The following is a 14,597-nucleotide window of genomic DNA, read 5'->3' on the forward strand; positions in this document are numbered from 1 at the left end:
AGTCAAACACTAAAGTTTTAAAAGCAATTTATCCTTGTTATAAAATTAAGAATGCCCTTTTCCTAGGATGGGGAATTTTGTACCAAAACCCAGAGCACCACTTACAATTTTAGAAACATGCATCTCACTGTATCACAATGCAACACAGAAGAGGCACAAGCAGCTAGTTGATCTACAAGATTCATCTAAACCTCCTTTTCCTAAGCATACATCAAACCTTCCAGAAGAGTTTCAGATGCTCTCAACAGCTGTGAGGATTAGCAACAACCTTTTCTACACCCTCTGTTCAAGTTATCAAATTCCAGCTTTTTTTAAGGCCATCAGACCATTTTCTGCATAGCATAGTTTATATTACTGTTCTATGAATACTGTTAAAACATGACACATTCCTTCAGCAGTTATGTTTCCAAATTTGCATGAGACGTGTAGATTCTATGAAGACATAAAGGTAACCAGACCTCTCATTTAAGGAAAAAACATTATTCTAGACCACAACTAAGTAAACTATAGTTTGAGATCACATTTCAAAGACTGTATCTCAACCATATAATTATTTTACTATACAAGTTTAAGGTGGATACCACCTTCCGAATGCTATCAAAAGGCATAATACAAGTTTAATTTTTTAAATAATGACGTAGTAATTATTAGTAAATACCAAGGACTGTTTTGCCTCCAGTGATTATTTTTGTCACTTTCCCAGGTCCTTTAGATAACCTTATTAAGGAACATATGCACACAGACAACCAGAATATCCTATTTTACCTAAAATACTAAATACCTACAATTCAGCAGCTAAACAGTATCCCTATAGAGACAAAGGGTAGGATCCTACTACTACCGTCAGCTAAGCATAGAGCCTTCCTTCAGGGAAAAACTCATGTTAACACAGAAACAAAAATAGCTATCAATTTTAGCCACTGGTGGTAGCATTTAACTGCAAAATTTGACACAATGTTTTTATTGCTACACTGGATGAAGGTTGAGCACTTTATTGAATGAAATGATAGGATCAAACCCATTTTTGCCTATGGCAACCAGAACCACTCAAGTGATTCTGAGTAGGTAGGAAGATACTAGAAAAAAATCCTGCTGGTTTGCTGTAGGTAAGTTGGCAGCAACCAATGCTCATCTAAGTTCTTCTTGGCAGGCATTTAGTCAAAGCAGGTCCAGAGGAGCAAACCTTTGTGAGCTGAAGGACAAAATCCAAAAGGGCTCTTGGCTCAGGGTTCACATGCAGCTTGGTGGATCCAGATCAGCCCAGATTTGTTTTTGTAAGCAAGTTTGGCTCCCTCATGGGAAAAAGTGACCTAAAATGCTTAAATACCATATCCTCTTTGTAGATGTAATCTTATATTGACACAGAATTCTACTGAACTTTTATGTTTAATTTAAAAATTAACACAAATATTTACATAAAAGGTAACAAAAATTAGGAAGAGGTTTAGAGACAAAGCTCTTACAATTTACACAGTAGTTCAAGCCCTGCTCAGAGAACACAATCACCACCATATGTTCAATATATATACCTGGTATTCAATCCTACAGAACAATGAGTTTGTGGAAGGGCCTGTCAGTGCGCCTTCTGAAAAATCACAAGTGCTGAAGGATCCTCAGGAATGAGGGATATGGAACAGGGAGAAGCAGCAAGGGAGAAAGAGAATCAGCACAAGTCACTCTCTCCCAAATCTTGCATGAACTCAGTGCTGCCTCCCCCACTGTTCCCTATGGACCCAACAAACTACAGGAATGGCATTTCAAGGGGATTCAGGGTAGCAAGAAGTGGGAAGCCAGAAAAACTGGAATCTTTTAACTCATACCATTTCTATAAATTGCAATCTATTTTTGTTAAGATGGGATTTTCACAAAGCTGCTGCCATGTTTAGTACAACATAGTGGGAGGGGGAAATCTTTAAACTGGAAATGCAGTTGGTGCCTGCTGTGCTTTGCTCCTTTTGCTCACTGCTATTTTGGCAACATCTTGCTTTTTCAATCTGAAAAATGGGGGTTGCATACCATGAGCCCATACTGTATTCAACATTCTTACTATCTCTGAAAGCAACTATAGGCTTGGCGTATTTGACCTGTTTTCCAAATGCAAATCACATGCAATACAAAGACTAAAGACAAGTTCCCTCAGTAACAGGTTGGGGTTTTTTTACAACAAAGGGTTTTTTTCATTGTACCCCAGAAAATGCCAACTTCAAACTACTCAGAATCAAACATATTCTCATTGCTTGCACCTGAACAGTCTGTCTTTTTCAAGAGGCATCATTGTCATCTGCACAAAAATCATCTTTATCACTAAAGATTTCAAGTTATTTTTTTTTCTTTTGCATCATGCTGCAAGTCAAAAAGAGGCTTTCTGAAATAAGCAGGCTTCAGTTCAAAAAATTATGCCCCTATTATCTTCCAAGGAATGATAAAGCCAGCTTTGGTCAAATTCATTAGAGTGTTCCATAGCCTCAAAAAGGCGTTTGTACTCTTCTGGGTATAAATTGCCTGTTGTGATATTTTCTGGTATCTCTAGCTGTCTCAACAGCTTCTTCCCACTCTCAGAACTCCATAAACTGAAAGATATTAGAAAAAAATAGTTAACACTTGACTAGTTAAGGATAATACAACTTCAGCTGCTGTTAAAAACAATCACCATATATAATCTTACTGTAAGCAATGAAAACAGCTGTCAAAAACAATCAGAAAAAACCAAAATATCTTGGCCCTTTTATCCTTCTTTTTCTGTATTCCCCTTTTGTTATAAAAAATAAAATATTAAAAAGAAGAAAAACCAAAGTATCTATGGTGGGTTTTTTTAATGTTTGTTATTGGAACATAGTAGGTTAGGCCAGATGATAGTGCCCCTTTCCCTATGTGGAGTGATGTGCAAGCAAGTCTGTCTGACCCTCTCATCCAACATGCCCATTCTACCTCCAAATATCCAAATGAAGACAGCATAAAACCTGGGAAATCAACTGCGTGATTTATACTTCCATATACCCTATTCAGAGGTCAGGCTCCACTACAGATGTTCCGAGTTAGGGCAGATGAGCAAGGTGGGAAAGCACACCCTCCATACCATGCTAAGTAAGCTGAGTTGCTTTCTATTGTCCAAGCTGGCCTTTGATAAACGTCACATGCCACGCCCAAACCAAAAAGAAATAAAACATCAGATTCCTGTAAAATAATTATCCTCCAATCATGGCTATACTGAACATAATCCTTACTGTTAATAAATTCTACAATATAGCATTACTTAATATTGTCTGAAAAATTACTATGAAATTTTGACTACACCACTGATTTCAATGCACAATTTAATGTGCTACAGCAATTTTATAGGATGCTTTTGAAGAAACATGCTTCTGACGCAGCAGCTGGCTGAAAATGAAGGGAGTTTCAAAAGCTGTTTTTGATAAGTCATGGTTATTGCTGATCAAAGTGGAAAAAAAATTCTACTGGTCATGCCCCTGGCATGGAACCAAAGAACTGCACCATTAGTTATGTATGTCTAAAATGGGCTATAGATGTATGTTTCTCAGGCAGCTGTTCCCCAAATCACACAGCAACCTATTTTTGAAACAGATTAAAAATTGATTTTTATATGGTATGCTGTTCAAAGAAAACAAAATCAAAACTACTACTGGGCATGCCTGTCCCTTTGTGACTACACAAGTTCTTGAATCACAGCCACTGTATTCAGTTACTCAGCCACAGTGCTGACTGATCTAACCAACTGCAGCCACACAATGCCAACACTACATAGGAAAGTGTATTTTAGCTTCAAAACACTTTACATTATTCAGATGTACACAACTGCCATATTCTGTTAAATTCTTTTCTACATTTATTGTCAATTGATAGATCTGACTTTTACTTACTTTAATTTGTCTACCAGTTTTGTTTTGCATTTAGCAAGACATTGTTTTACCATAAGAATAAATATACTTGAATTAGTGGTTGTCAAGCTGTCTGTAAATAAATTCTTCCGAGGTGTCATTCGTACTAAGCATAAGTGGTCATTCTGCAGCAGCTGTATGTAAAACAAAAAGCGTACTTCATTAAAATTGCATTTTGTACATATGTCAGCTAATATTCCTGTCCAGAAGTAACCTGCAGGGGGGCATAAGTCACTTGAAAAGTTCATGAGGAACTTGAAGTCAGTATACAAAATTGCTGGCAAAAAAAATTATCTGAAGTATATTGCTCTCTAGCATCTTTAGATTCTTTTGGACTGTGAAGATTACACATTGTCATGAGGTATGCATGTAACCATAGCAATAGGAAGTTCTGCAACTTGGATTTAGCACACACAAAAATAATTTTATGGATCAAGGTATCAGTAGCTATAGTAGGCATTTTGTCTAATGAGACTCCATTCCACTTATTAAGTCGGCATTTTGAAGTTTTAAGTTCATGCTTTGGCTCACTACCTCCTACTAGGTTCTTAAGCCAAATAAGATGTGGCAGATCTGTCTCTAAATCCTGGTATTCGTCAAATAAATCATTTTAACAGTCCAGGTGATCTTCACAAAGTAAGACACCAAAAAAAAAAAAAGTAAGACACTGGTGTATTTTCAGCGGTGCTGGTGAAGTGTTTCATGAATCAGCATACTTTCCTCAACCATAATAATCCTACCCCTATCCTACCACTCCACTGCGCAAAGCTGGACACCTTTCATCAAGCTAAAGAGCATTGCTGCAACTTAAGTGGTTCTCCCAAAGGAAAAGGAGCCTCTTAAGTTGGAGGAAGGCTCTTTAGGCTGGATACAAGCCTCTGTTTTATGAGCATTTTTGTACATATTGTACATATTCAATCTAGGTACTACCATTGCATTTGCATCAGAATTCAGGAGTGTTAAGCTTACCACACTCTTTGGTATGGAAAGTCCACCATTTCTTGAATTAGTTAAAAATGAAGACCAAGGCTCCTAGAAGGGACAAAAATATATAATCTTTTTAAAATTCAGACTCGCAACATGACTGAACCCTTTCTAAAATTCAGACCATCAACATGGAACTGGTGCAGGGGTGGGACGGAGTAAAGACAACTGAAATGGTCTCAGTCACTGAATTCAGCCAGCACTCTACATGAATTACTCTATTTTCTATACAAGTAGGATATCCATTATTTACACTTACATCCCTTTCCTAGAACTTCAGATAGCATTCATATGGTTTTCAAATAGCCTCCCAACTAGGCAATGGCCAGTACAGACCTTCTGCTGTATCATGTCCTTTCATAACATACCTTGAATTAAAACACTTTAGGTCCAAGCCAACTATGAAATGAATCTTCACAAAATCCTCTGAAACCATTGTCTATATTAATTTAGTACACAGATGCTATTTAAGACCTAAAAACCAGCCACAGATTCTGACTACATAGATTACAGTTGAAGTTTTAAAATATGATGGCCCCAACCACTTAGCCTGATGTTTACTTGGATATAAGGCTGCAGTGTGATGCATGATTATTTGGAACTGTCTCCTGAATTCAGTAGGACTGACACTGGAATCAATGTGTTAAATATCAGGCTGCAAATGGACAATATCCTCTGACTTTTTGGTGATCCAGAACACTCCTACCCCTTCAGGCTTCTGTCCAGGAGCAATACCACCACCTATTCCCCTCCAAGGGCTTCTAGCCATGCAGGGACCCCTGGCTGCCACTCTTGCCTCTCCTATCACTGCAAAGGGGGTCAGGGGTGAGTGAATGGCAGGTGGGCAGCCGGAGTTAATTACCCACAAAATCTGTCTGGTGGGACAGCTACACTGCCTGAGCATGGGGGCAACCATCTGACTGCAGCATGCACCTCCCACGTGGCTGGCTGATGGCCCCAGCAACAGCCCAGTTGCTGGCTTGCAACCCTGCCAGGCTCAGAACGTGGAACACGGTCACATCCCGCTTCCTCAGGCAGGGCACAAAGACACTGCAGCCAGAGAAGGCAGACTCTCAGTTCCACCCAGCCTAGAGTCGCAATTGCCCCACAAGACTCAGAAAGCAGGGATGGCTTACCCCATATAAAGTTATGTCCTCAGGCCTGAAATTGGCTAGTGACTTGGGGGCAGGGAATGGGAATCAAAGGGAGGCTCTACATTCAGGCTAGGGAGGAGACAAGAGGTGCTGCAGCTCAAGGCAAAGAGTGTGAGCGGGGGGAGGTGGCAGAGATCTTGAGTGATGCAACCCTACCCTGTCTCTCCTTACCTGAGGCCTGGCAGAGCCCCAGGTACCAGACACTGAGACCTCTGCCTCGGGACAGTTTTACAACCAAAGTTTGCACATGTAGTGGACTGCACTTAACAGCAGGTTTCCGAAGTGCAACAAAATCAGAGAGCTGGGAGGGGAAGGGATAACTATTTCCTAGAATGGAGAAGTTGAGTGACAGGCTGCTTCCCTCTTCTCTGATTGGTCAGTTAGAACCAGTCTGAAGGCTGTCAGTCAATTTCTAACAGGATTTGGAGTCAGGGAGTCTGATAAGAAAAGTCAGACAGGTTCACCTTTAGAGTGAAGAAAGAAGACTCCTTTACCTTAACTGTAGTATTATTGTCCTGAGGAAGAATTCTGAGAATTCAAAGTCCTAAGTGCTAGCATAAGCTGAAGTATGCTTCACACAGACACCAGAGAACTGGGAGTGTATTTTGGCAAGAGTGATTAGGTAGTGGGTTGAGACTCCCTTTCAAGCCAAAAAGAAAAAGTGTTATATCTTCTGAGGAGAAGATTAATTCCAGCCCAGTTTCGAAGGGAGTTTGGCTCTAAGGAGGACCCCAGGTCTGTTGTGAAGGGAACACAGTTTGTTAGACTACTCAGGAGACAGAAATACCCTCTAGTTTCAAGAAAGGAGCGAGTTAGGTACACAAAGAAAGTGACTAACTCCAGAAAATCTGAACGGTCATAGACAACTTCCTGAAGAATTATTAAGTAAAACACCTCTCACTATTAAGAACCAAAAATATATGAAAATAAGTTTCAATGGTACTATTTTGCCTGTTACACAAGGTATATTCTGTAATACCAACAAAATTTTACTCCCGTATTTCCATCCCCTGACTAAACTTGCTCAATCTCTGCCTGTTAAAAAAGCTGTTATTTCTTTTTGCATGCTATACAGTCTATAGTGTGATTTCCAATACAAAGGAAGAAGGCTCCTGCTTTTCCCCATCAAGTTCCTAAGCTAGGCTAAAAAAAACAAAATTATATCTGTGTGTCAGGATGGTATGAACAAACTTTCAAAGCCACACCACTTGTGGCTGCTCAGTCAAACTGAATTTTGAAGGGGAAATCTGCCTCACAGTGGGGAGAGTGAAGGGGGAGTCTGTCATAGAACTAAATGCTGAAATAGAAGATTCCAAAAATTTCATCTAGGGCTTTTCAAGAAAACCACAAAATCCTAGATTGAACAAAAATAGCATATTCAGCAATCTGGATCCCAGTCTAAGTATTTAAGCACTCAGTTCACTGTTAATTCCCAGAGAAGGAATGCACAGCTGACCAATTCATTATGGTGAAACGCTTGATAAACTGAAATGGAGGGGATCTAAAATGCTCAAGCCAACCCTACCCACACAAGAGCTTTTAAGACTCCTCCAGTGGCACCTCCTACACACCTCTGAAAAGCAACCCCCAAGGAAAGAGACCCCTCCAAAACAACACCTCATACAGCACAAGACACTAAAGGGAGAATTCCTTCTGGCAGCACTTTCCTGTGCCTTATGGGGTGCACTGGAGGGGCACTTTGGTGACTAAAGGTAACATCCACATTCAGAGGCAGTAAAACCTCCAAATGCCCTGACCTGGATAGCTCAAGTGAGCTGATGGCATCAAATCTTAGAGGCTAAGCAGGGTCAGCCTTGGTTAGTAATTGGATGGGAGACTTCCAATGAAGATCATGGTCGCAGAGGCAGGCACTCTCTACCACCATTAAGCCTCCAAATACCAGGGCTAGAAGGCAACTTCAGGAAAAAAGACTTGGCCTCTATGCCTTTTTGGTTGGCCCTCAATGGCAACTGGTTGGCTGCTGCATAACAGATGTTGGACTAGATGGACAACTGATCTGATCCAGCAGAGCTCTTCTGAAGTTTTTAACACCCTTGGTAGCACTTTCTGCTTCCATACCACAATGTGGAGGGGGGTGTTAGATTCACCAATACCTTGTGCTCTCCCACAAGACCATGGCCCAGAAGATATATTGCCTGATTTTATGTATTTTGCTTTTGGTCAGCAAGGTGGGGGTTTGGGGACAGTAACATGTTTGACAGCAAGTCAGCAAATCATTTAATGCTGCAGGACCAATATATTTGTATAAAAATTCATATTGAAAATGAATAGGTATTTACCATGTGCAGAAGCTGAACATCACAGGCTGTTTGCCAAAGTACACTTAGGGCTTGATAAATTCTTGGATCTTCAGGCTTTGCAACAAGAGTCTGGCAATTTACACAACATGAACATATTTGTTTGAACAAGCAAACAGATTTTTTCATGAAAAGACACAAAAGCTTGATTAAGGCAGAAAGTTGCAAAATCACACCACAGTACAATTATAGTTTAGATAGCTTTTCATATGGCTTCTGATAAGGAAATTATATGCTACTACAGAAATACCCACCCTACTGGCATGGACTTACACATGCCATTTTACTTTTATTTACTGTACATTACTTCACTCCCAAAGGGGGAATAATAACTGTTACAAAACTGTAATTTTTATTCATTTGTTAATCTACTCAATAAAAGTAAAACCATCAAATGAAAAAACCTATACTCCACAACTTCTGTACAGTAGTGAAAATATTATTTTAGATTTGCGACAAATCTCTCTATACCTTAAAGTATGAGGTGGACTGCAGTAAAAAACAAACAGTTAAATACATAGATCAGGATAACATTTAAGAAAACTGGCTAAAGAGATTACAAACTATTGAAGACCAATTATAATCTCTCCTCACCTCACATGTATACCCCCACACCCATCCACCCCATCTAGAATAAATCTCCCAAATAGATTCAGTAACTTTCCTTAAAATTGACCTCTGACAGGCAAAAATATAGATTGTAAAAATCTTTAAATGATTTGCTTCCTCTGTTTAAATAATATATCAAAGAGATTGCTATTGATAGTGATTGATATAATAATTTGCAGAAATAAGCGCAGATCTGCCTTCCAAATTAAAGCTAAACCTAACAAATAAGTATAATCTCAACATACCTTATTAAAAATAATTCTTACTTAAGGAAACTATTTCAAGGTTCCTCTACATAAGTTACCTTGTACTCTTTTTCACTGACAAATACGTTCAATTCTACTCTTCCATATTTATATATAGAACTGCATTCATATAAAGCATAAACAAGCTTCCAAAGTAGATTCCTTTCTCTTTTTTGTGGGACAATTCCAACCACTTTTACAGGAATATCTGTTTTGAAAAGGCACAAAAATATGTAATAATTACAATTTGTTCTGCATGATCTCAACAACCCTAATATTGTAAACAATATGGATATGTCATTTGTTTTTAAAGGAAGAGGCAATTGAATCTGTATCTTTTGTAAGAATCTTTCTATTCCATTAATGACTCCAGAATATGCCTCTACCAAGAATCCATTCTGTACGCTGTTACTATCAGAAGATAGGTTGGCAGCAACAAAGGTCAAGTCTTTCTCCACAGTTATGGAACTTTCTCCCTTGGGAGGCAAGTTTCATCCCATTAGTAGATTTTTTGAGACATCCATGAAGATATTCTTCTTCCAAAGAGTTTTTGGTGAACTGAAAGATGCTTTAACTTGTGGCATTTTATGGTTGTTATTTCACTATTTTATTTTTATTTGTTTAAAACATTTGTAAGCCATCTTTCTACCCAAATAGAGCCCCCAAGGTGGTAAACATTTAAAATTACAACATTTTAAACAATTTAAACTGAAAACAATATTTTAAATAGTATAAAAATAATTTAATAAAAACAAATACAAGCACACAGCACCAAGAATAGGAAGGAGGGCCAATAACAGTTATTGAGGATATGCCAAACGAAACAAAAGTCTTCACCCACTGCCAGAAGACAGCAACAGTGGAAAACAGTGAATCTCCCCGAAGAGGAAGCTCCAAAGTTTTGGTGCCACAACTGAGAAGGCCCTTTCTTGGGTTGTCACCTGTCTAGCCTCAAGTCGCAGGAATACCTGAAGCATTAAGATTTACCTGCTGTCCAAGGAACAGGCAGAATGCCCAAATTCTCAAGAAGTCTCTCAGAATACATAACAGGAGGCCTCACTGATCCAAAACCAATAGGGTCCAATCTGAAGAAGTCACAGTGCACCACTTCCAGTTGTCCATCTAACTTCTTCTTTAGAGACTAAAAGTGAACCATTAGAAGGTTATATGAACATCTGAAGTTACATTATACTGTCAGTCAATTAGTCAATCTAATATTGTCTATTCAGACCAAAAGCGCCTCTCCAGAGCAGTCTTTCCACCCTTTCTATGAAGATCCTTTAAGAAGAGATGTTGGAAATTATATTTAACTACAAATGCTCATGAGTGCCATTGTTCTTTTAAATAACTAAGAAGTACCTCCAGATCAGGAAGAAAGGCATTATTGCTCTCTAGTGCTATCACTCGGGAACCAGTATTGAGCAGTGTTCGGGTCAAGATCCCAGGACCTAAAAATAAATAAATAAGTTCAATACTTTACATTGAAATTAGCTTACTAACAGCAGCGCTTCATACCATTCGACTTTAAATGAAATTAAACAACACCTAACATAACAAAAGTAAAATATAAACATGTAAAAACATGTAAAAACTGTTCCTTTCAAACCCAGTTATGTTTATTCCCAGATTGAGGGACCTATATGGACTAATCGCAATGCACGTCAGAAGGCCACACTGGAAAAGAGAAGGAAGCAAAATCTCCCTTCTGTCTCCTAATGGAAGAGTACATTTGCTCCCTTTCTGCTGCACCTTCCCAATCCAAATGGATGTTAGTTTGTGTAGGTTCCACAACCATGGGAATCAAATTTCCTGGGGTCAGATGGGGCTAGTGGGAACAGGAGGACAAGAAAAAGATCTGAAATCATCACCAGAAGGCACTAATGGATCACAAGATCCAACCCAATGAGAGTCTGTGTAAACAAGCACGGAATCAGGTTACAACTGTAACTCTACATCTAAAGCATAATTTTCCTTAGTTGAACTCCACAAAAGTCTAATTTTGTTAATGAGGGAGTTCTTTTACAATATCACGTTTCCATAGGTAGCTTCTCCATTGAAAAAAGGGCTATTTTAATCACTGCTGTTCCGCAACAGCACTCAACTTGCTAGTGGCAAGCAAGTTTTTCATCTTGGCTTGAGGCCAGGGTACTGAAGAACCATATATCCAATACTGCCCAGCCTGCCAATTACTATCTGCTCGATGTGTCCTGGCCTTCAGAGGTGAAATGAATGGCAACCAGCAACAGGGCTTTAAAAAAAATTTTTTGCTTGTAATTCAGTTTATGTATAAAAATAGAGGTGTCTGTGCATGCACACGTGCAAGTCGCCTGTGAATAAATAGCGCTTTTTAGGGCTTTTTCAGTAGTGTCATCTCACTTATGGAATGCCCTTTTCCTTGAGGCTTGCCTGATATCTATATCATTTTTTTAGGCCCCAGGCCAAAACATTTCTGTTCACCCAGGCTTTTAATTAAGGGGTTTATTTTTTAACTATGTTTTAGTCTGGAAACTTATTTTAAACTCTCAGTAATCTTTTTAAGTCAGAGTTCCGTAATCTTTTAAAATATATGGGATCCTTTCAAAATCTAACAGAGGGTGAGGGGCACAACCACAAATGGCTGCCAAAGGAGTAAGAGAGATTAAATGTTAGCGAGATTAAGCACAGCTCTTCAACATTTCAGATTTAAACTCTGATTAACAGAATGCCTTTTAAAATTAACATATTTTTAAAATCAAAAAGAGTCCAGTAGCACCTTTAAGACTAACCAATTTTATTGCAGCATAAGCTTTCGAGAATCAAGTTCTCTTCGTCAGATGCCTGATACAAACTGGTCAAATACAGAAGAGGAGGGGGGAGAGGGGAGAGAAGGAGAGGAGGGACAAGATGCAATTAGGGGGGAGGCAACCAAAACAACAAATATCTTCTTACATATATACAAAATAAGGATACATATTGAGCAACCTAAGAAGCCCTCATTTGGTAGTATCTGTCTTCATACTGTAAGATCCATTTGTAAGATCCAGGTCCAACCCAGGACCAACACAACTACCCACCTGAAACTACCTCCATTTTGTACACTCTAACATATTTACACAAAAGGGAAAAGAAAATATGCTGCTTCTCCTGGCTATATCTCCTTTACTTGAGACAAGCCATTTTTAACCAGCAATTCAAACCTACAGCCTGACACAACAATAGATAGTGCTGGTGAGAATTCCTGCGCATGTGTATACTAAGAGAGAGATTCTGATAGGAACACAGATGATTTTTGAAAAGTGACCAAAATTTAATGTAGTGATCTTAGTGAACTTCTACACAAATAAAAAACATACATTCCAATTGGGACGATCTGATGACTTCAATAGAGGTTGCAGCTAGCTGCATTAAGCATTTTAGCTGTGCAACCCAATTGGGTTTAGTCTGAAGTCCCTCTAGATTTTTAGAAAATCAATCTGTTATTTACACAGGTAAAATCCTTTACATAAGGCCACTGTCAGTATTACTCCATAAACAAAGAAACAACTCAAAAAGCTCCACTAGGTCTCACCCACTTCTAAAAACATCTGGTACAAGAAAAGGTGTTGGTAGGCACCATGGGCACAACATTGGGAGCCATACTATAAACAAAAGGGGCCCTAATACAAACAAACCTCCAAATGTGAACAAATTATGGATTGATCCAAATTTCTTCAGTTTGTGAAAGAAACTTTATCAGAAAATGTGTATGTTGTTCAGAATAGTCCAAGACCTGCAACTATAACCAGTACCATTATCTTCCACCAGCATATGAAGACGTTAAAATTTATTTTTATTTACATTATTTATAGCATTTTGTATCATTTACCAACTCTTCTTCTCACTCCAGAAGGGCATTTACTTTAGCTAGAAGTTCAACTCTACCCTCTGCCGTTCTGGAAGGAAAGTTTAAAGCTGTCCCTTACTCTCTTAGGCTTTGTTCCTGTCCCCTAAGAGAAATTGACTCAATGGAGCACATCTTCTTTAACTGCCCAAGTCATAGTAAAATTAGAGCGGAAACCATCAGTCCATTAGTAGAAAGATTCCCTGGAAGTTCAAATAAAATCAAACTTGATTATCTTTTGTCTGATCGGAATTACCAGACAACACGTCAAGTAGCAAGATTCTGTGCCCAGGTCTACAAGCAACGTAAATCACATAAGGCAGCTTAAACAACTAATTTATGATGATCTTATTTTTTTACTCTTATATTTATTCATTGTTCTTCCCCTGTATCCAGTCTCAACTGTTTTTAAACTGATTTGCAAATGGTTTTATATGTACTGGTCACATACTGTAATAATAAACTTGATTTGACTATTCTTCTGTTTATGTTTTTAAATGCATATATATGGGCTTTCCATTGTTGTTCACCGCCTTGGGGGCCCTGACTAGATGGAAAAGCAGAATAAAAATATTTTAAATAAACAATAATAAATTTGTGGTCGGATATGAGCTTTCGTGAGTCACAGCTCACTTCTTCAGATGCCAATAATACATTGTTATTATTTAACCCTCCCCTGAACAACACCCTTGTCCTCCCCTCAGAAAGTCAACCGCATCAAGGGGTAGCAGCACAGCGATTAAGACCGAGGGGGAGAACCTCACCTGGCTCGCACTCCAGTATAAGTGGCGGGCGCCTGCCGGTGAGCTGCAGGCCTTGGTAGTCACCTAGCCGGGAGCCCACAACACGCGCCAGGTCGGGGCAGGCGATAAACCTTCGCAGCGGCGGAGGGGCCCGGCTGTTCTCCATGACCGCCCGGGTGGCCTCAGCTGCCTCTGGGATCCGCAGAGGAAAGTGAGCTTTTGCCAAGCAATGACGACTCTCGCTTTGTCCTGCTAGGCCTCGCACTGCGTGCCACAAACCGGCCAAGGCCGGCGCCAGCACCAAAGGCCTCCCTGACAGCGCAGGCGGAGACATCGCCATCCCTGCTGTTGAATTCAGCACCTTCGCGCGGCACACGCCAAACCCCGCCACCTACACGTGTGCGCAGGGGGAACGACCTTGATGGGAACACGCGTCCGGACTGCTTTAGCGAGCGGACCGTCTCATCAACTTCCGTTTCCGTTGAGGCCAGTCTTCTCTAGGCGTTTGTGCTCACTTTTAGCCACCGCCGCTCTCTGGAGCCCGCAGTCGGGCCACAGGTAGCTCTGTGTATGGTTTGGCTTCGGTTGTTGTGTTGCGGCGTAAGAGGCTGGCGCATCTTCAAGCAGCGGCTGTGCGCTGAGGTAAGGAACGGAAGGCTGTCCAAGCCGGGCTCCTTGGAGCTGTCGCTACCTGTGGGGTCCTTCTTCGAGTCCGGAGACGCTGGTTGGGCTTGTGTGTGGAGCTGCTTGCTGCCTCTGGAGCCTCTAAGGGGTAGACAGAAGCGCGCT

At 40.0% G+C, this 14,597-nt stretch overlaps 2 protein-coding genes across 3 annotated transcripts in view; one reads left to right on the top strand and one right to left on the bottom strand.

Annotated features, from left to right (window-relative positions):
* Positions 1-806: 806 nt before the first annotated feature.
* On the bottom strand, positions 807-14,219 carry TFB2M (transcription factor B2, mitochondrial). Its single transcript, XM_054982268.1, has 8 exons — positions 13,830-14,219; positions 10,566-10,654; positions 10,194-10,347; positions 9,266-9,414; positions 8,335-8,424; positions 4,866-4,928; positions 3,879-4,030; positions 807-2,570 (listed from the first exon to the last, which is right to left on the bottom strand). Exons 1-8 carry the CDS (start codon positions 14,146-14,148, stop codon positions 2,387-2,389), a joined length of 1,200 nt encoding a protein of 399 aa, XP_054838243.1. The 5' UTR covers positions 14,149-14,219; the 3' UTR covers positions 807-2,386.
* A 132-nt stretch (positions 14,220-14,351) lies between these two features.
* Positions 14,352-14,597, top strand: part of CNST (consortin, connexin sorting protein) — a 90,672-nt gene continuing 90,426 nt past the window's right edge. For both annotated transcript variants that reach the window (XM_054975674.1, XM_054975681.1), the window contains exon 1: positions 14,352-14,450. The gene's annotated coding sequence lies outside the window, so the exon portion shown is untranslated. The remainder of the gene's footprint in view (positions 14,451-14,597) is intronic.

This window comes from Eublepharis macularius, chromosome 1 (assembly GCF_028583425.1).
Source record: "Eublepharis macularius isolate TG4126 chromosome 1, MPM_Emac_v1.0, whole genome shotgun sequence".
Taxonomy (NCBI): domain Eukaryota; kingdom Metazoa; phylum Chordata; class Lepidosauria; order Squamata; family Eublepharidae; genus Eublepharis; species Eublepharis macularius.